The sequence below is a fragment of the Oncorhynchus kisutch genome, unplaced genomic scaffold (genome assembly GCF_002021735.2).
Source record: "Oncorhynchus kisutch isolate 150728-3 unplaced genomic scaffold, Okis_V2 Okis02a-Okis13b_hom, whole genome shotgun sequence".
NCBI classification, from domain to species: domain Eukaryota; kingdom Metazoa; phylum Chordata; class Actinopteri; order Salmoniformes; family Salmonidae; genus Oncorhynchus; species Oncorhynchus kisutch.
The window spans coordinates 7,761,793-7,784,204 of NW_022261979.1; the positions used below are offsets into that span (position 1 = coordinate 7,761,793).

The window sequence follows — 22,412 nt, forward strand, 5'->3', positions numbered from 1 at the left end:
GCAGTAAGATAGGTCAGTGGGGCCTGACGCAGTATGATAGGACGGTGGAGCCTGACGCAGTAAGATATGACAGTGGGGCCTGATGCAGTATGATAGGACAGTGGGGCCTGACCCAGTAAGATAGGACAGTGGGGCCTGACACAGTAAGATAAGGCAGTGGGGCCTGATAAAGTTTGATAGGACAGCGGGGCCTGGGACAGTGGGGCCTGACGCGGTAAGATAGGACAGTGGGGCCTGACGCAGTAAGATAAGACAGTGGGGCCTGACAAAGTTTGATAGGACAGCGGGGCCTGACACGGTAAGATAGGACAGCGGGGCCTGACACGGTCAGATAGGACGGCAGGGCCTGACGCGGTCAGATAGGACGGCGGGGCCTGACACGGTCAGATAGGACGGCGGGGCCTGACGCAGTCAGATATCATATCTTGTGATGAACAAGTATTTGCCTGTCTAACTCCTGATGCAACGCCCCTCCCTCATTGCATCATTCCACACTGCTGGAACACCACCTGGTCATGATGTCACTCACAGTGTCACAATGTCACCTGAAATACTGTTGTCTTCAGTTCACTCACTGTGTCAAATCTCCCTCTCTGGTATTGTCATGAGAAACATCCATAGATGATTGTGTTGATAGAGTATTTCTGATATATATCTGATAGAAAAGAGGACTATGTTTATGCTGGGGGTGATGGGGAACAGACACTTATTGTATCACAGATACTGATTAGAAGTAGTTTTGTGACCAAGGGCTCAGATCCTAAAAGATGCAATAACCAAGGAGATCTGGATGGTACTGGCCAAGAGCTCTCGCTCTCTCTCTGGCTCTCTCTCTGGCTCTCTCTCTCTGGCTCTCTCTCTCTCTCTCTCTGGCTCTCTCTCTCTCTCTCTCTCTCTGGCTCTCTCTCTCTCTCTCTGGCTCTCTCTCTGGCTCTCTCTCTGGCTCTCTCTCTCTCTCTCTCTGGCTCTCTCTCTGGCTCTCTCTCTCTCTCTGGCTCTCTCTCTCTCTCTGGCTCTCTCTCTCTCTGGCTCTCTCTGGCTCTCTCTGGCTCTCTCTCTCTCTGGCTCTCTCTCTCTCTCTGGCTCTCTCTCTCTCTCTGGCTCTCTCTCTCTCTGGCTCTCTCTCTCTCTGGCTCTCTCTCTCTCTCTGGCTCTCTCTCTGGCTCTCTCTCTCTCTCTGGCTCTCTCTCTCTCTCTGGCTCTCTCTCTCTCTCTGGCTCTCTCTCTGGCTCTCTCAATTCAACTTCAATTCAATTCATTTCAATTCAAGGGCTTTATTGGCATGGGAAACATGTGTTAACATTGCCAAAGCAAGTGAGGTAGACAACATACAAAGTGAATATATAAAGTGAAAAACAACAAAAATTAACAGTAAACATTACACATACAGAAGTTTCAAAACAGTAAAGACATTACAAATGTCATATTATATATATATATATATATATACAGTGTTCTAACAATGTACAAATGGCTAAAGGACACAAGATAAAATAAATAAGCATAAATATGGGTTGTATTTACAATGGTGTTTGTTCTTCACTGGTTGCCCTTTTCTCGTGGCAACAGGTCACAAATCTTGCTGCTGTGATGGCACACTGTGGAATTTCACCCAGTAGATATGGGAGTTTTTCAAAATTGGATTTGTTTTCGAATTCTTTGTGGATCTGTGTAATCTGAGGGAAATATGTCTCTGGGCAGGAGGTTAGGAAGTGCAGCTCAGTTTCCACCTCATTTTGTGGGCAGTGAGCACATAGCCTGTCTTCTCTTGAGAGCCATGTCTGCCTACGGCGGCCTTTCTCAATAGCAAGGCTATGCTCACTGAGTCTGTACATAGTCAAGGCTTTCCTTAATTTTGGGTCAGTCACAGTGGTCAGGTATTCTGCCGCTGTGTACTCTCTGTGTAGGGCCAAATAGCATTCTAGTTTGCTCTGTTTTTTTGTTAATTCTTTCCAATGTGTTAAGTAGTTATCTTTTTGTTTTCTCATGATTTGGTTGGGTCTAATTGTCTCTCTCTCTCTCTCTCTGGCTCTCTCTCTCTCTGGCTCTCTCTCTCTCTCTGGCTCTCTCTCTCTCTCTCTCTGGCTCTCTCTCTCTCTCTCTCTCTCTCTGGCTCTCTCTCGCTCTGGCTCTCTCTCTCTCTGGCTCTCTCTCTCTGGCTCTCTCTCTCTCTGTCTCTCTCTCTCTCTCTCTCTCTCTCTCTCTCTGGCTCTCTCTGGCTCTCTCTCTCTCTGGCTCTCTCTCGCTCTGGCTCTCTCTCTCTCTCTGGCTCTCTCTCGCTCTGGCTCTCTCTCTCTCTGGCTCTCTCTCGCTCTGGCTCTCTCTCTCTCTCTCTGGCTCTCTCTCGCTCTGGCTCTCTCTCTCTCTCTCTGGCTCTCTCTCTCTCTCTTGCTCTGTCTCTCTCTCTCTCTCTGGCTCTCTCTCTTTCTTTCTCTCTTTCTCTTTCTCTCTCGTTCTCTCTCTCTTTCTCTCTCTCTCTTTCTCTCTCTCTCTCTCTCTCTAGCTGTCTCTCTCTTTCTCTCTTTCTCCTCTCTCTCTCTCTCCAGTTAAAAAGAGCTGGTCAAGTGTATCACATCCATAGCACAAAGGTTTATTATTGTTTCACCCTTGTCTCTTATGATTTTAAAAAATCTCTTTCAGTGTGGAAAGAGTGGTGATGTGAAATGTAATTTAGGGTAATGGTCAGGACTTTTAATGGTTGCCGTTAGAGTTAGAGTTAGTGTTCTGTCCTGTCAATATTGGAGGTTTGATGCAACAGGACACATCTCCTGTTAGTTAGTGTTGTGTCCTGTTAATATTGATGTAGCAGGACACATCTCCTGTTAGTTAGTGTTCTGTCCTGTTAATATTGATGTAGCAGGACACATCTCCTGTTAGTTAGTGTTCTGTCCTGTTAATATTGATGATGCAGGACACATCTCCTGTTAGTTAGTGTTCTGTCCTGTTAATATTGATGCAGCAGGACACATCTCCTGTTAGTTAGTGTTCTGTCCTGTTAATATTGATGTAGCAGGACACATCTCCTGTTAGTTAGTGTTCTGTCCTGTTAATATTGATGCAGCAGGACACATCTCCTGTTAGTTAGTGTTCTGTCCTGTTAATATTGATGTAGCAGGACACATCTCCTGTTAGTTAGTGTTCTGTCCTGTTAATATTGATGCAGCAGGACACATCTCCTGTTAGTTAGTGTTCTGTCCTGTTAATATTGATGTAGCAGGACACATCTCCTGTTAGTTAGTGTTCTGTCCTGTTAATATTGATGTAGCAGGACACATCTCCTGTTAGTTAGTGTTCTGTCCTGTTAATATTGATGCAGCAGGACACATCTCCTGTTAGTTAGTGTTCTGTCCTGTTAATATTGATGTAGCAGGACACATCTCCTGTTAGTTGGTGTTCTGTCCTGTTAATATTGATGTAACAGGACACATCTCCTGTTAGTTGGTGTTCTGTCCTGTTAATATTGATGTAGCAGGACACATCTCCTGTTAGTTAGTGTTCTGTCCTGTTAATATTGATGCAGCAGGACACATCTCCTGTTAGTTAGTGTTCTGTCCTGTTAATATTGATGTAGCAGGACACATCTCCTGTTAGTTAGTGTTCTGTCCTGTTAATATTGATGTAGCAGGACACATCTCCTGTTAGTTAGTGTTCTGTCCTGTTAATATTGATGCAGCAGGACACATCTCCTGTTAGTTAGTGTTCTGTCCTGTTAATATTGATGTAGCAGGACACATCTCCTGTTAGTTAGTGTTCTGTCCTGTTAATATTGATGCAGCAGGACACATCTCCTGTTAGTTAGTGTTCTGTCCTGTTAATATTGATGTAGCAGGACACATCTCCTGTTAGTTAGTGTTCTGTCCTGTTAATATTGATGCAGCAGAACACATCTCCTGTTAGTTAGTGTTCTGTCCTGTTAATATTGATGTAGCAGGACACATCTCCTGTTAGTTAGTGTTTTGTCCTGTTAATATTGATGCAGCAGGACACATCTCCTGTTAGTTAGTGTTCTGTCCTGTTAATATTGATGCAGCAGGACACATCTCCTGTTAGTTAGTGTTGTGTCCTGTTAATATTGATGTAGCAGGACACATCTCCTGTTAGTTAGTGTTGTGTCCTGTTAATATTGATGTAGCAGGACACATCTCCTGTTAGTTAGTGTTCTGTCCTGTTAATATTGATGTAGCAGGACACATCTCCTGTTAGTTAGTGTTCTGTCCTGTTAATATTGACGTAGCAGGACACATCTCCTGTTAGTTAGTGTTCTGTCCTGTTAATATTGATGTAGCAGGACACATCTCCTGTTAGTTAGTGTTCTGTCCTGTTAATATTGATGTAGCAGGACACATCTCCTGTTAGTTAGTGTTCTGTCCTGTTAATATTGATGTAGCAGGACACATCTCCTGTTAGTTAGTGTTCTGTCCTGTTAATATTGATGCAGCAGGACACATCTCCTGTTAGTTAGTGTTTTGTCCTGTTAATATTGATGCAGCAGGACACATCTCCTGTTAGTTAGTGTTCTGTCCTGTTAATATTGATGCAGCAGGACACATCTCCTGTTAGTTAGTGTTGTGTCCTGTTAATATTGATGTAGCAGGACACATCTCCTGTTAGTTAGTGTTGTGTCCTGTTAATATTGATGTAGCAGGACACATCTCCTGTTAGTTAGTGTTCTGTCCTGTTAATATTGATGCAGCAGGACACATCTCCTGTTAGTTAGTGTTCTGTCCTGTTAATATTGATGCAGCAGGACACATCTCCTGTTAGTTAGTGTTCTGTCCTGTTAATATTGATGCAGCAGGACACATCTCCTGTTAGTTAGTTTTCTGTTCTGTTAATATTGATGCAGCAGGACACATCTCCTGTTAGTTAGTGTTCTGTCCTGTTAATATTGATGTAGCAGAACACATCTCCTGTTAGTTAGTGTTCTGTCCTGTTAATATTGATGTAGCAGGACACATCTCCTGTTAGTTAGTGTTCTGTCCTGTTAATATTGATGCAGCAGGACACATCTCCTGTTAGTTAGTGTTCTGTCCTGTTAATATTGATGTAGCAGGACACATCTCCCGTTAGTTAGTGTTTTGTCCTGTTAATATTGATGTAGCAGGACACATCTCCTGTTAGTTAGTGTTGTGTCCTGTTAATATTGATGTAGTAGGACACATCTCCTGTTAGTTAGTGTTCTGTCCTGTTAATATTGATGTAGCAGGACACATCTCCTGTTAGTTAGTGTTGTGTCCTGTTAATATTGATGTAGCAGGACACATCTCCTGTTAGTTAGTGTTCTGTCCTGTTAATATTGATGTAGCAGGACACATCTCCTGTTAGTTAGTGTTATGTCCTGTTAATATTGATGCAGCAGGACACATCTCCTGTTAGTTAGTGTTCTGTCCTGTTAATATTGATGTAGCAGGACACATCTCCTGTTAGTTAGTGTTGTGTCCTGTTAATATTGATGATGCAGGACACATCTCCTGTTAGTTAGTGTTCTGTCCTGTTAATATTGATGCAGCAGGACACATCTCCTGTTAGTTAGTGTTGTGTCCTGTTAATATTGATGTAGCAGGACACATCTCCTGTTAGTTAGTGTTCTGTCCTGTTAATATGTTAATATTGATGTAGCAGGACACATCTCCTGTTAGTTAGTGTTCTGTCCTGTTAATATTGATGCAGCAGGACACATCTCCTGTTAGTTAGTGTTGTGTCCTGTTAATATTGATGTAGCAGGACACATCTCCTGTTAGTTAGTGTTCTGTCCTGTTAATATTGATGTAGCAGGACACATCTCCTGTTAGTTAGTGTTGTGTCCTGTTAATATTGATGTAGCAGGACACATCTCCTGTTAGTTAGTGTTCTGTCCTGTTAATATTGATGTAGCAGGACACATCTCCTGTTAGTTAGTGTTGTGTCCTGTTAATATTGATGTAGCAGGACACATCTCCTGTTAGTTAGTGTTGTGTCCTGTTAATATTGATGTAGCAGGACACATCTCCTGTTAGTTAGTGTTCTGTCCTGTTAATATTGATGCAGCAGGACACAGTTAGTTTTCTGTCCTCATTTTTTGGTTTTGTTTTGGTAACCGAAAAAGCGAGAGGGGAAAAAAACTAACAAGATAAAGATCACTTCATCTTTTACGCAAACTAGTATTGAAATGATGTCCTGAATTCAAGTGCAGCATTGACACATTACACTCAGTGAAGTGTGTTTTGTGTGTGTGGATTGAAAGTGACATCCCAGTCTACTGTAAGAGGGCTGGCTGAGTATCAGAAGGTTTTGATGATAGCGGTTATGGCGTCTCTTATGCGTAAATATCTGTGTTCTTTCCAGATGACTCCCAAGTCCAAGAGGAAAAGCATCCACAGTAGAATGCTCCGTCCAGTTTCTCGTGCCTTCGGTGAGTCTCCTCGAATCAAGCAGAGCGCTAGTATCAGATCAACGTTGTGACGTGTGGACCATGACAGATTGTTGTTGTGTTCCTACCTGTACGAGAAGCTGATAAATAATGAACTAGATAACATACCTCTAGATTTAGGTTCTGACAGAGAGTTGGTTTAGATAACATACCTCTAGTTTTAGGTTCTGACAGACAGCTGGTTTAGATAACATACCTCTAGTTTTAGGTTCTGACAGACAGCTGGTTTAGATAACATACCTCTAGTTTTAGGTTCTGACAGAGAGCTGGTTTAGATAACATACCTCTAGTTTTAGGTTCTGACAGAGAGCTGGTTTAGATAACATACCTCTAGTTTTAGGTTCTGACAGAGAGCTGGTTTAGATAACATACCTCTAGTTTTAGGTTCTGACAGAGAGCTGGTTTAGATAACATACCTCTAGTTTTAGGTTCTGACAGAGAGCTGGTTAAGATAACATACCTCTAGTTTTAGGTTCTGACAGAGAGCTGGTTAAGATAACATACCTCTAGTTTTAGGTTCTGACAGAGAGCTGGTTTAGATAACATACCTCTAGTTTTAGGTTCTGACAGAGAGTTGATTTAGGTAACATACCTCTAGTTTTAGGTTCTGACAGAGAGCTGGTTTAGATAACATACCTCTAGTTTTAGGTTCTGACAGAGAGCTGGTTTAGATAACATACCTCTAGTTTTAGGTTCTGACAGAGAGTTGATTTAGGTAACATACCTCTAGTTTTAGGTTCTGACAGAGAGCTGGTTTAGATAACATACCTCTAGTTTTAGGTTCTGACAGAGAGCTGGTTTAGATAACATACCTCTAGTTTTAGGTTCATTTATAAATGCAGAAATGTGTTTTGTGAAATGTGTTTCATTACATAGTGTTACTAGTAAGATAATAAACGTATGAATGAACTAAATATGATACATATGAACTGCAAAGTGCTTACTTATTCATAATGTTCTCACCATCCTCTGACCTGTCTATAACCTGTGACCTCTGACCTTGTAGAGATGGAGTTTGACCTTGACAAGGCCCTGGAAGATGTTCCTATCCACACAGAGGACCCTCCTGCACCTTCCCCTGCTCCTACCCTCTCGAGGTTAGAGAAGAGACCGTCAGGGACCATGGGAGAACTGCCCTCAGACGAGGCCAAGAAGCTGCAGCACTTCACCAAACTACGGCCTCGCAGGAACAAGAAGATGCAGTCCAGTAAGATACCGGTGAGTATCGCCGCTGTGAGTTACAGCTGGGGGAAATGAGCAGGACAGCAACGGTCTGTAAGGGAGATGTCAGTTATTTAGTTCTAACAACAACCCCAGAGTAAGAACCTTTGGAGTGAGTATGGTGTTATAACAACCCTGTAGTGGTATGGTGTTATGACAAGCCTGTATTGTGTGTGTTATAGCAACCCTGTAGTGGTATGGTGTTATAACAACCCTGTAGTGGTATGGTGTTATAACAACCCTGTAGTGGTATGGTGTTATAACAACCCAGTAGTGGTATGGTGTTATAACAACCCTGTAGTGGTATGGTGTTATAACAACCCAGTAGTGGTATGGTGTTATAACAACCCTGTAGTGTTATGGTGTTATAACAACCCTGTAGTGGTATGGTGTTATTACAACCCTGTATTGAGTTATAACAACCCTGTATTGTCATGGTGTTATAACAACCCTGTATTGTCATGGTGTTATAACAACCCTGTATTGTGTTATAACATCCCTGTAGTGGTATGGTGTTATAACAACCCTGTAGTGGTATGGTGTTATAACAACCCTGTAGTGGTATGGTGTTATAACAACCCTGTAGTGGTATGGTGTTATAACAACCCTGTAGTGGTATGGTGTTATAACAACCCTGTAGTGGTATGGTGTTATTACAACCCTGTATTGAGTTATAACAACCCTGTATTGTCATGGTGTTATAACAACCCTGTATTGTCATGGTGTTATAACAACCCTGTATTGTGTTATAACATCCCTGTAGTGGTATGGTGTTGTAACAACCCTGTAGTGGTATGGTGTTATAACAACCCTGTAGTGGTATGGTGTTATAACAACCCTGTATTGTCATGGTGTTATAACAACCCTGTATTGTGTTATAACATCCCTGTAGTGGTATGGTGTTGTAACAACCCTGTAGTGGTATGGTGTTATAACAACCCTGTAGTGGTATAGTGTTATACCAACCCTGTATTTTTACTTCACAGCAAATCAGCAGCACCACGTCTCAGGACGGAGAGCAGAACGGCCTGCATGGAAGGGTTGATGAGGGGGTGGACGAGTTCTTCTCCAAGAAAGTCACCAAGATGGACTCGAAGTTAGCGTTACGACTCATCACTATGAACTATTACCTGTCCTCTTGCTCTTTCAGCCATGTTTATATTGAAAAGGTTAACTTTCTCTCTCTCTCTCCCTCTCTCTCTCACTCCCCCCTCTCTCCTTCCCCCTCTCAGACGTTCCCTAAAGAGTTCAGACTCCCAGGACGGGGAGAAGAAGAGGAGTAAAGGAGGTTTCCTCAACCTCATCAAGTCTCGCACCTCCAAGTCTTCAGACAAAGACAAGTCTTCAGACAAAGACAAGTCAGAGAAGAACCAGTCTACCCCAGCTCCAGCCCTAACCCCAGCTCCAGCCCTAACCTCAGCTCCAGTAACCACTGTCTCCGAGGGGCCTTCCTCCCCTAAGGCCTCCCTGAAGAGCCAAGCTCCAGAACCACCAACCAAGATCAAGGAGGCCAAGACCCAGCCCACTCATCCCAGCCAGCTCACCCAACCCCTGGAGTGCAGCAGCAGCTCAGACCGGTCTGAGGAGCTACGGACCCCAGACTCTATGGATGAGGTGTCAGAGGGGGACAGTAAGGGTAGTCCCCAGGGGGGGAGGCGCTACGGGGTGCAGGTGATGGGGACTGGACTCCTGGCGGAGATGAAGGCCAAGCAGGAGAGACGGACCTTCGGATCACATAAGGTCAGTACTGGAGAACCAAAAGTAATATATTACTGTAACTACATCAGTCAGTACTGGAGAACCAAAAGTAATATATTACTGTTACTACATCAGTCAGTACTGGAGAACCAAAAATAATATATTACTGTAACTACATCAGTCAGTACTGGAGAACCAAAAGTAATATATTACTGTAACTGTCTATACTGGTTTATATACTGAACAAAAATATAAGCATAGTTTAAACTATTTTACTGAGTTACAATTCAAATCAGGAAATCATTCCATTGAATTAAATTAGTTAGGCCCTAATCTGTTGAAGCAAATTTGGCAACGAGTACAGCCTCGAGTCTTCTTGGGTATGACACTACAAGCTTGGCACACCTGCATTTGGGGAGTTTCTCCCATTTTTCTCTGCAGATCCTCTCAAGCTCTGTCAGGTTGGATGGGGAGCGTCGCTGAACAGCTATTTTCAGCAGGTTTTCTTCAAGGATCTCTCTGTACTTTGCTCTGTTCATCTTTCCCTCGATTCTGACTAGTCTCTCAGTCCCTGCCGCTGAAAAACATCCCCACAGCATGATGCTGACACCAACATGCTTCACCATAGGGATGGTGCCAGGTTTCCTCCAGACGTGACACTTGGCATTCAGGCCAAAGAGTTCAATCTTGGTTTCATCAGACCAGAGAATCTTGTTTCTCATGGTCTGAGAATCCTTTAGGAGCCTTTTGGCAAACTCCAAGCGGCCTGTCATGTGCCATCTGTTGGCGGGGTCATGGTGCTGAGCTGTATGGCTGGACCTCAGCCCAGTCACTCTGTTACACTACAGCGCCACCTGCTGCTGGAGATAAATACAGCACAACACTTATTGTTTTCTAAGAGCAAGCTGGGACGCTAAGTCGATAGGAGACAGTAACGTCCACACTAGTAGTAGGTCGATCTATAGTAGATGCTGTGACTGAACCCCCAGGGTTGTCTGTCTGTCTCCTCCAGGACCAGTATGACCAGTCGTCCAGTCCAGACAGCAGTGGCAGTGGTGAGTGCATCTCTACTGGCGTGTTTATGTTTACAGAGTGGGAATCACATGACGTGGGAGACCATACTTCCTGAACCACAGATGTGTATCGATTCACCCTGACTGCCTTGATTTAGACGGTCAAATTGAAGCTAATCTTGGACATGACCTCATGCATGTGTTTGCATGTGACCGTGACTGAAAGTAATGAAGTTATTAGCACAGTTAGTGACTGAACCAGAAGACTTGTTTTGTGAATCATTTGTGAATCGTTTGTGAATCATTTCTGAATCGTTTGTGAATCGTTTGTGAATCATTTGTGTGACTTGTTGCCTTCTGTGTGTCCCGTGAATGGCCATGTGTGTCCGACTATATAGCCTCACTATTGTTATTTTATTGTTGCTCCTTAATTATTTGTTATTTATCTTTTTATTTATTTTTTACTTCAGTTTATTTCAGTCAATTCTTTCTTAACACTTATTTTTCTTAAAACTGCATTGTTGGTTAAGGGCTTGTAAGTAAGCATTTCACTGTAAGGTCTACTACACCTGTTGTATTCAGCATTTCACTGTAAGGTCTACTACACCTGTTGTATTCAGCATTTCACTGTAAGGTCTACTACACCTGTTGTATTCAGCATTTCCCTGTAAGGTCTACTACACCTGTTGTATTCAGCATTTCACTGTAAGGTCTACTACACCTGTTGTATTCAGCATTTCACTGTAAGGTCTACTACACCTGTTGTATTCAGCATTTCACTGTAAGGTCTACTACACCTGTTGTATTCAGCATTTCCCTGTAAGGTCTACTACACCTGTTGTATTCAGCATTACACTGTAAGGTCTACTACACCTGTTGTATTCAGCATTACACTGTAAGGTCTACTACACCTGTTGTATTCAGCATTTCACTGTAAGGTCTACTACACCTGTTGTATTCAGCATGTCACTGTAAGGTCTACTACACCTGTTGTATTCAGCATTTCACTGTAAGGTCTACTACACCTGTTGTATTCAGCATTTCACTGTAAGGTCTACTACACCTGTTGTATTCAGCATTTCCCTGTAAGGTCTACTACACCTGTTGTATTCAGCATTTCCCTGTAAGGTCTACTACACCTGTTGTATTCAGCATTTCACTGTAAGGTCTACTACACCTGTTGTATTCAGCATTTCCCTGTAAGGTCTACTACACCTGTTGTATTCAGCATTTCCCTGTAAGGTCTACTACACCTGTTGTATTCAGCATTTCCCTGTAAGGTCTACTACACCTGTTGTATTCAGCATTTCACTGTAAGGTCTACTACACCTGTTGTATTCAGCATTTCACTGTAAGGTCTACTACACCTGTTGTATTCAGCATTTCACTGTAAGGTCTACTACACCTGTTGTATTCAGCATTTCACTGTAAGGTCTACTACACCTGTTGTATTCAGCATTTCCCTGTAAGGTCTACTACACCTGTTGTATTCAGCATTTCCCTGTAAGGTCTACTACACCTGTTGTATTCAGCATTTCACTGTAAGGTCTACTACACCTGTTGTATTCAGCATTTCACTGTAAGGTCTACTACACCTGTTGTATTCAGCATTTCACTGTAAGGTCTACCTACACCTGTTGTATTCAGCATTACACTGTAAGGTCTACCTACACCTGTTGTATTCAGCATTTCACTGTAAGGTCTACTACACCTGTTGTATTCAGCATTACCCTGTAAGGTCTACTACACCTGTTGTATTCAGCATTTCACTGTAAGGTCTACTACACCTGTTGTATTCAGCATTTCACTGTAAGGTCTACCTACACCTGTTGTATTCAGCATTTCACTGTAAGGTCTACTACACCTGTTGTATTCAGCATTTCACTGTAAGGTCTACTACACCTGTTGTATTCAGCATTTCCCTGTAAGGTCTACTACACCTGTTGTATTCAGCATTTCACTGTAAGGTCTACTACACCTGTTGTATTCAGCATTTCACTGTAAGGTCTACTACACCTGTTGTATTCAGCATTTCCCTGTAAGGTCTACTACACCTGTTGTATTCAGCATTTCACTGTAAGGTCTACTACACCTGTTGTATTCAGCATTTCACTGTAAGGTCTACTACACCTGTTGTATTCAGCATTTCACTGTAAGGTCTACCTACACCTGTTGTATTCAGCATTTCACTGTAAGGTCTACCTACACCTGTTGTATTCAGCATTTCACTGTAAGGTCTACTACACCTGTTGTATTCAGCATTTCACTGTAAGGTCTACTACACCTGTTGTATTCAGCATTTCCCTGTAAGGTCTACTACACCTGTTGTATTCAGCATTTCCCTGTAAGGTCTACTACACCTGTTGTATTCAGCATTTCCCTGTAAGGTCTACTACACCTGTTGTATTCAGCATTTCCCTGTAAGGTCTACTACACCTGTTGTATTCAGCATTTCACTGTAAGGTCTACTACACCTGTTGTATTCAGCATTTCACTGTAAGGTCTACTACACCTGTTGTATTCAGCATTTCCCTGTAAGGTCTACCTACACCTGTTGTATTCAGCATTTCACTGTAAGGTCTACCTACACCTGTTGTATTCAGCATTTCACTGTAAGGTCTACTACACCTGTTGTATTCAGCATTTCACTGTAAGGTCTACTACACCTGTTGTATTCAGCATTTCCCTGTAAGGTCTACTACACCTGTTGTATTCAGCATTTCACTGTAAGGTCTACCTACACCTGTTGTATTCAGCATTTCCCTGTAAGGTCTACTACACCTGTTGTATTCAGCATTTCACTGTAAGGTCTACTACACCTGTTGTATTCAGCATTTCACTGTAAGGTCTACTACACCTGTTGTATTCAGCATTTCACTGTAAGGTCTACCTACACCTGTTGTATTCAGCATTTCCCTGTAAGGTCTACTACACCTGTTGTATTCAGCATTTCCCTGTAAGGTCTACTACACCTGTTGTATTCAGCATTTCACTGTAAGGTCTACTACACCTGTTGTATTCAGCATTTCACTGTAAGGTCTACTACACCTGTTGTATTCAGCATTTCACTGTAAGGTCTACTACACCTGTTGTATTCAGCATTTCACTGTAAGGTCTACTACACCTGTTGTATTCAGCATTTCACTGTAAGGTCTACTACACCTGTTGTATTCAGCATTTCACTGTAAGGTCTACTACACCTGTTGTATTCAGCATTTCACTGTAAGGTCTACCTACACCTGTTGTATTCAGCCATGTGACAAATTAACATTTTGATTTGATTATGTGTGTGAGCAGTGAAGGGCCAGCCTATCCCAACAGAGAGCAGGTCTCCAGGTGGCTCCAAGGCAGAGGGGGTGGTGGTGGCCGGCTCCCCAGAGAAGAGCCCTCGTGGTGGGGAGGCCAAACCAGAGACGGCCCCTAGGAACCGCATTACCTCAGTCCTAAGTTCCAGTCCTAAGCCTCCTCTTCAGGGCCCCAAGCCAGCCCTCGCTGCCCGACCCTCCATCCTTCAGAAGCCGCGCACCAGCAGTAGCAGGAGCATAGGTAGGCCTGTAATATGGAGCATTGAGATGTACAGATATACTAGATATTCTTATATCCTTCCATTAGTATGGATAACAGCCAGGAGAATTGGTAGACAGGGTATAACATTTGGTCCACCAGCCACTGGGGCAGGTAGATTAAAAAAATCTACCAGACAAAATGTTGTTATTTAATTTAAAATTACACTAACAAAACAGACGAGCCTTCTTTGTAATGCTTCTTAAACAGCACATATATATATTACTAGTAAGAAGTAACTAATGTGGTTTATTGAATAATGATTTTTTTACTCCCTTTAAGGGCGGGAGGTTGCCGTGGTAGCGTGATGTCAGTCATGTTAGTGCCTGTGAGATTGAGTCTGACTAGTAGAGGCGTTGTCTTCTCTTCTCTAGCTGTTGAAACTCAAACATAGAAAAACAAACATGGTTTGTGAAACAAAACAACGTAAATAGTCAAGAAACACAAGGATAAAGTCTCTCTTCAGTAGACTTTAGTTTCAAGTAAATTAGACCAACTTTTAGGCCTTGTCCGCAGCGCTTCTAAAGATAAATATTTCCCTCCGCTCTTCACCCCCAGCCAGGCAGTGTTGCAGCGCGAGGTAGAATAGACTATATAGGATTTGTAGTTCTTTGACTTTGTGCAATTAATTTACCAGCTATGAAACAAAATGGCCCCAAAAGACTTTGAAAACAGCTACTGCAGCATTTATTTAACTATAAATGTGATCATACTTGATTATTTTTATTCCCAAATGCACTGTGGAGCCAACCTCCCGCCACAGTGGCTGGTGAGAGACATCTGGCAGGTGGTGTGTGTTCACTTTAGGCCCTGTTGGTAGAGTATGGAGCATTTACATAACACAGATTGATACTGTATTTTAGTTTTATTCCTGTGGTATGGAGGACCCTGGATGTTAAATCTGTTAAAGATCTAGAACTATCTAGCCCCTGGATATTAAAGATCTAGAACTATCGAGCCCCCTGGATGTTAAAGATCTAGAACTATTGAGCCCCCTGAATATTAAAGATCTAGAACTATCTAGCTCCTGGATGTTAAAGCTGTTAAAGATCTAGAACTATCTAGCCCCTGGATGTTAAAGATCTAGAACCATCTAGCCCCTGGATATTAAAGATCTAGAACTATCTAGCCCCTGGATGTTAAAGATCTAGAACTATCTAGCCCCTGGATATTAAAGATCTAGAACTATCTAGCCCCTGGATGTTACATCTGTTAAAGATCTAGTGATAGTGTAATAGTAATATTCTGGGGTCTGAGGCTGGACACCTTCTGCCTTTCAATAGACCACAGATCTTCCCCTAGGATGCCAACTAATCTGGCTTCCTGTCGCAGTCATCAACTACGTAAACAACAACAAATGATATATCTTAACCTGGAAATTTGACACACACCTGTCCTAGTTTTGGGACAATAGAAACCTTGGTGTAGTTCTGATACTGGTTCTCTTTCTGTCTGCCAGATGAGGTCTGTGACTCTCCTGGAGGGAATGTGTCTCCCAAGGGGGCAATGCTGCCTTACAGCCTGAAGAGGGTCCCCTTGGACAAGGACAAGGAGGGGCAGGGCAGTCCTCTACTGGGGGGCACGGGGAGTAATAAAAAACCCTCTGCTCAGGCAGGTAGGTTACCTTTACCCATCCAGGTAGGAACAGACCGAGTCACACACTATCATACTTCCAGGTGTCGTTCATCACTTTGCGTTTGAGGAAGCCTGGAAGGAGAGGCTTTTTAGCCCTAAAGCGCAGGCCTCTGTTTCCCTCAAACTGTATCTGTTCTCGTTAGAGAGATGTGTCGGACACCAGAATATATTATCCTTACTGCATAGAACAAATGCACAATCACAGTTACAACTAAATCCTAACTCCATTTTTGTTCAGATTACCATTCCATCTTATTCCAAGTGAATCGTCTCATAAACTGTCGTTTTGAACCTAGCCTTTGTCTTGTAGATAGATATCATTAATCCTTCATAGATTACTGTTTTCCTCATAGAGAGATAGGCCAGGATTTATCTCTGTGGTTTTCCTCATAGAGAGATAGGCCAGGATTTATCTCTGTGGTTTTCCTCATAGAGAGATAGGCTAGAGTTTATCTCTGTGGTTTTCCTCATAGAGAGATAGGCCAGGATTTATCTCTGTGGTTTTCCTCATAGAGAGATAGGCCAGGATTTATCTCTGTGGTTTTCCTCATAGAGAGATAGGCTAAGATTTATCTCTGTGGTTTTCCTCATAGAGAGATAGGCCAGGATTTATCTCTGTGGTTTTCCTCATAGAGAGATAGGCTAGAGTTTATCTCTGTGGTTTTCCTCATCGATAGATAGGCCAGGATTTATCTCTGTGGTTTTCCTCATAGAGAGATAGGCTAAGATTTATTTATGTGGTTTTCCTCATAGAGAGATAGGCCAGGATTTATCTCTGTGGTTTTCCTCATCGATAGATAGGCCAGGATTTATCTCTGTGGTTTTCCTCATAGAGAGATAGGCTAAGATTTATTTATGTGGTTTTCCTCATAGAGAGATAGGCCAGGATTTATCTCTGTGGTTTTCCTCATAGAGAGATAGGCCAGGATTTATCTCTGTGGTTTTCCTCATAGAGAGATAGGCCAGGATTTATCTCTGTGGTTTTCCTCATAGAGCGATATGCACTCTATAACATACTCTATAACACTCTACAACACACTCTACTACGCACTCTACTACACACCCTACTACACACTCTATAACACACTCTACTACGCACTCTACTACACACTCTACTACACAGTCTACTACACACTCTATAACACACTCTGCTACACACTATAACACACTCTACTACACACTACAAAGCACTCTACAACACACTCTGCTACACACTCTACTACACACTCTACTACGCACTCTACTACGCACTCTACTACACACTCTATAACACACTCTACTACACACTCTACTACGCACTCTACTACATACTCTACTACACTCTACTGCACAGTCTACTATACACTCTACTACACACACTACTACACACTCTACTACACTACTACACAGTCTAGTACACACTCTACAACACACCCTGCTACACACTCTGTTGCACAGCAACATTACTCATATGAACAGTCACTGAGGGCACCAGAGACCAGTCTTCACCCCCAGTGCTAGTGAGGAGATTTAAATCATGTTCTATGGATCAAGATTGAATCTATCGATCTGTTATTGATCTGTTATCGATCTGTTATTGATCTGTTATTGATCTGTTATTGATCTGTTATTGATCTGTTATTGATAGGCTACTCATTCTTTACAAACTCCATCAATAAAGAACCACACATTGCCTACTTGTATTCTATTTTTAGCAGCCCAGATGTGCTGAAAGACAAATTAGAATGAATGACTATGCCCCAATCGGCTTGGCCCTGTGGCTAATTGAATGGCTGATTGATCAACGAGCACTAAAGTCCAGCCTCCCTCCCTCCCTCCACCCTCTCCCTAGTGAATGTTCCAACTGAAGACGGTAGCGTGTTTGATTCTGATCAGGAAGCTGACAAGCCAATCTCAGAGCCCGACACGCCTGCCAATCACCTACCAGCACCGAACAGGAAGTGGGCGAGCACAAGAGCAGGAAGTCCCTCCCCTGTACTGGTTAGAAGAAGTTCTCCCTTTCCCTCCTCCGGCTCTCACTTGTATCTTTTATAATCTCTCATCTTGTCCCGTAGTTCAGGTCAGACTGTAGTGAGATTCACTATTGGAGCTTCTGGACGTGATTTGATTGATAGTGATGGCTTATAATTGAAGGGAGCTTTTACCAAAATGAATCTAAAATACTGCCTACTGATCTTTCTCCAACTGGCACCTGAGGCAGAAAGTTATCCGGGCTTCTCTAGGCTTCACATGGGATACGTTCATATTTTTTGAATATGTCTTGATGCCAGTTGGTGCCAGTTGGTGCCAGTTGGTGCCAGTTGGAAAATGTGCTTGCTTTTCTTTAGAAAATGTGTTGGATTGATTCGTCTTTCCCGAGTTACTGTCTAGAAGTGTTATTTTGACAAATTTTTTAGCACTGATGAGGTAGAAAAGGAGATTAAAACAGGAATCAAACAGTTTGTTTTCAGATAAGGTTGTTTTTGGCGCCCTCTGCTGTTCATTCTCATAACCAGCTCGTGTCCTCTTCTCCTCAGCAGTGAAACCAGGCTCAGTGTCGGACCCTGCCAATCGCCAGAGCCCCCACCGCCACAACTCTGAGGACAACGGCTCCAAACCCAAGGACCAATCCCCCAACCCTGACAGAGACAAGGGACCGGGGAGAAAGTCTCCCCGATCTGGAGAAGAGGCCGACAAAGACTTTATTTTTCTATGAGAAACTAAACTCTCAATGAATGACAGGTGCATTGTACCTGCCTGTCATCTCAGTATATCTGATGTCAGGAATCAGACAGCGACGACCGTATCTCTAAAGACGGGCAGAGTAACCCACGTGAAGTGTTTCACTGTGATAGGACTGTTGGACACTTTCACTAAATCTCAGTCATACCAAGATAAATACGGCTAAAGCACTGTTATGATGATGCACTGTTGTGTGTTAAGTCACTGTGGATCATAAACAACACATTTTCTGAAGGGGGAAGGAGAGGGACATCCCTTTACATGACTCAGATATCTCATGGTTTGGCCATGTGTGTACTATGTCATCATGGTTTGGCCATGTGTGTACTATGTCATCATGGTTTGGCCATGTGTGTACTATGTCATCATGGTTTGGCCATGTGTGTACTCTGTCATCATGGTTTGGCCATGTGTGTACTCTGTCATCATGGTTTGGCCATGTATGTACTATGTCATCATGGTTTGGCCATGTGTGTACTATGTCATCATGGTTTGGACATGTGTGTACTATGTCATCATGGTTTTGCCATGTGTGTACTCTGTCATCATGGTTTGGCCATGTGTGTACTCTGTCATCATGGTTTGGCCATGTGTGTACTATGTCATCATGGTTTGGCCATGTGTGTACTATGTCATCATGGTTTGGCCATGTGTGTACTATGTCATCATGGTTTGGCCATGTGTGTACTCTGTCATCATAGCTTTGTGTGCCGGTCATCCCCTGTGCTTGTATTGGGAAGTGAAGTGGTGTACTGTCATGCCAGTAAAAGCTAGCCTGGAATCCACACTGAATATCTGTTTCACTATTCAGATTGGTATCCATGCCAGTAAAAGCTAGCCTGGAATCCACACTGAATATCTGTTTCACTATTCAGATTGGTATCCATGCCAGAAAAAGCTCGCCTGGAATCCACACTGAATATCTGTTTCACTATTCAGATTGGTATCCATGCCAGTAAAAACTAGCCTGGAATCCACACTGAATATCTGTTTCACTATTCAGATTGGTATCCATGGCAGTTAAAGCTAGCCTGGAATCCACACTGAATATCTGTTTCACTATTCAGATTGGTATCCATGCTAAGTGAAATCCGGACATGGATGGGTCTCCAGCTCGGGGCTTTTCTGCAGGCAGTATCAATTGGCTCCTAATTCAGGACCTGACTGCTTCGTGTGGACAGACGGACGTTTTCAAACCTGTCCAGCAATTCAGGAAGTAAACTGAAATACCATTTGAACTGAAATACCACTGAAATACCATTTGAACTGAAATACCACTGAATTACCATTTGAACTGAAATACCACTGAATTACCATTTCCATTTCTCTTCACTGCTTTTCAATCAGAATTGTTTAAAATTGGAATTTGGCTTAGTTTCTGGATTGGCTGGAATTGAAATGGAATTGACCCGAACCCTGCTGTCTAGTCAGTCAGGGCCCGACAACTAGGGGTCATGTCCTGACCTCGGCACCTTTCGGTCTTTCAATTGGTCTTCGTTTGCTGCCTCGCTGCCAGTAGTTCATTTTCTTCACGACCTGTAAATCATATGGCTTTGGACTGAAGGGTTGGCTTACTCAGTCAGAACGTAGTGACGTCACGGTATCATATGGCTTTGGACTGAAGGGTTGGCTTACTCGGTCAGAACGTAGTGACGTCACGGTATCATATGGCTTTGGACTGAAGGGTTGGCTTACTCGGTCAGAACGTAGTGACGTCACGGTATCATATGGCTTTGGACTGAAGGGTTGGCTTACTCGGTCAGAACGTAGTGACGTCACGGTATCATATGGCTTTGGACTGAAGGGTTGGCTTACTCGGTCAGAACGTAGTGACGTCACGGTATCATATGGCTTTGGACTGAAGGGTTGGCTTACTCGGTCAGAACGTAGTGACGTCACGGTATCATATGGCTTTGGACTGAAGGGTTGGCTTACTCGGTCAGAACGTAGTGACGTCACGGTATCATATGGCTTTGGACTGAAGGGTTGGCTTACTCGGTCAGAACGTAGTGACGTCACGGTATCATATGGCTTTGGACTGAAGGGTTGGCTTACTCGGTCAGAACGTAGTGACGTCACGGTAACACGTGTTCCCGATGTCTGGGACTGGGTTGAATGCTGTGAATGCATCACATTCCATGAACCTGTCCACCTGGGGCCTAGTTCAGTAGGCAGATAACGGAACAAAACTGACTGAAACAGGGAGGTCAAATTACCTGAACTTGTCCAATAAGAAACACTTGTTTTAGTTTATTATGCTCTCTACTGAACAGGACCCTGAGGGGTGAACTACGAAGCAGGTAGCAAGGTCACTTTGGTGAACTATGAGTTCAACTCGGGATAACCGGTCATGCGAAAGCGTCTCACCTTTTTAGCAAAGGTCGATTTCTATGGCAACGAATCCTCCAGAACTAACCCTCTCCGGGGCAGGCTAACTCCACTTACCTTGAATTAAATGATCAATCAATTCAGATTCCCTCCCTCTCGCAAAGACTGTGTCATCATCCCCTTCATTTGAGGAAGACGACCGATTTTTTTTGTGTGTGTTAAAAAATAGTCATGTTAAAATATCTAACATTTCACATTTAGTAATGACGGAATGCATTCTAAACTTCACCCCCAGTAGCATTTCTGTATGACTTCATAATACTATTTTATTGATAGGAGGGGGGGTGGGGGGGGGGGGTGCCTGTGGTTGTTGTGCATTGATAAGCACACCAAAGACGGCACTAATGATGAGTAATAAAATAAAGACTAATTCATGATAAATAATCAAAAATAAAATAAAAACGCGTTAATGATGAGTGATAAAATAAACACGGCACTTCTAAAAGCCAATTTCACACCACAACCTGCTGAATTTCCAAAATAACTTCTATTTTCTCTTGATTTCTGCACAAATGAAAATGTTGCACTGAGTCGCCCACGGATTGATGTTTCTGCATTGTCGCGATGAAGAGTTCGCCGTTCGACTAGCCACGTGCGACATGCACGCGCAGGCAGTTTTACAAGCGGCAGGCGTACAAGCAATATCCACCGGCGTTAGGTACACATGACGCCTGAACTGGGATGTGAAGCTAGCTGAAGCTGGTTAGCTTTAGAAAGACCCTGAGTAGATCTAGCATGCTCCGTAGGATAACCCCTCTGGTTAACTGTCTCGGTTGGTTTGGATTTCTCTGTCTTGTATTTTACTCTTTGTTTGGGGATAAAGAGCAGCTGGCTGTCTTCTGTTTGGTTCTATTAAACAATAAAACCATGTAACGACGTGTTAAAAATAATCATTCAGAGTTAAATAAGTAAGAGAGGGAGTCTATCTCTCAGGCAGGGTGATTACTGCTGAATTTGTGTGTCTGATATGCATATGTGGTGTACTGTATGTTTAATTACATGCATGTAATATAATACTGTATGTTTAATTACATACATGTAATATATCCACACGCTTATGTGTACACAAATCCTATATTACTATGGTACTACTAAGCACACTACTAAAATAGGTTTATATAATTATGTAATTTATTGAAATAAAAACAATGTTTGGTGATGTTTTTGTCCCTTTTCTTGTCCTTATTGTAAATGTACGTTGTGTTAATCCTGAGGAAATCAATGTGTCCATTTTCACTGTTTTCTTCTGATTCTTTAAATGATTCATTAGTTGTATAATTTTATTTTTATGACAAGAAACATTGATATATTTGCCTGATCATATCGGAAAGCATTTCAAAAAGGAATCTTAATTCAACAAAGAAAATGACTCCATGTTGTTACTCAGTGTGTTTCATTTTGTTCCGGACGATACTCCATTAACATGTTTCACTAAATCCCACTACTGGCTGTGGACATGTCCTTCCTTATGTGAATATTTATACCAAATAAAATAATTGTACAGATTGAAACACGTCTAAATGAGATTTGTACAGATCTTTGATGACACATTGATCGTTGAATCAGTGTTGACATTGATCGTTGAATCAGTGTTGACATTGATCGTTGAAACATTGATCGTTGAAACATTGATCGTTGAAACATTGATCGTTGACTCAGTGTTGACATTGATCGTTGAAACATTGATCGTTGACTCAGTGTTGACATTGATCGTTGAAACATTGATCGTTGAAACATTGATCGTTGAAACATTGATCGTTGAC

The 22,412-nt window shown here is 42.6% G+C and overlaps 1 protein-coding gene across 2 annotated transcripts in view; it reads left to right on the forward strand.

Annotated features, from left to right (window-relative positions):
- Window positions 1–22,160, forward strand: part of LOC109885452 (F-actin-uncapping protein LRRC16A) — a 219,611-nt gene extending 197,451 nt beyond the window's left edge. For both annotated transcript variants that reach the window (XM_031811859.1, XM_031811858.1), the window contains 9 exons: window positions 6,325–6,391; window positions 7,416–7,627; window positions 8,617–8,726; window positions 8,863–9,370; window positions 10,341–10,383; window positions 13,639–13,887; window positions 15,365–15,520; window positions 17,372–17,520; window positions 18,057–22,160. In XM_031811859.1, the coding sequence (XP_031667719.1) occupies window positions 6,325–6,391; window positions 7,416–7,627; window positions 8,617–8,726; window positions 8,863–9,370; window positions 10,341–10,383; window positions 13,639–13,887; window positions 15,365–15,520; window positions 17,372–17,520; window positions 18,057–18,062 (1,500 nt within the window). In that variant the 3' untranslated portion in view covers window positions 18,063–22,160. The remainder of the gene's footprint in view (window positions 1–6,324; window positions 6,392–7,415; window positions 7,628–8,616; window positions 8,727–8,862; window positions 9,371–10,340; window positions 10,384–13,638; window positions 13,888–15,364; window positions 15,521–17,371; window positions 17,521–18,056) is intronic.
- Window positions 22,161–22,412: the final 252 nt, after the last annotated feature.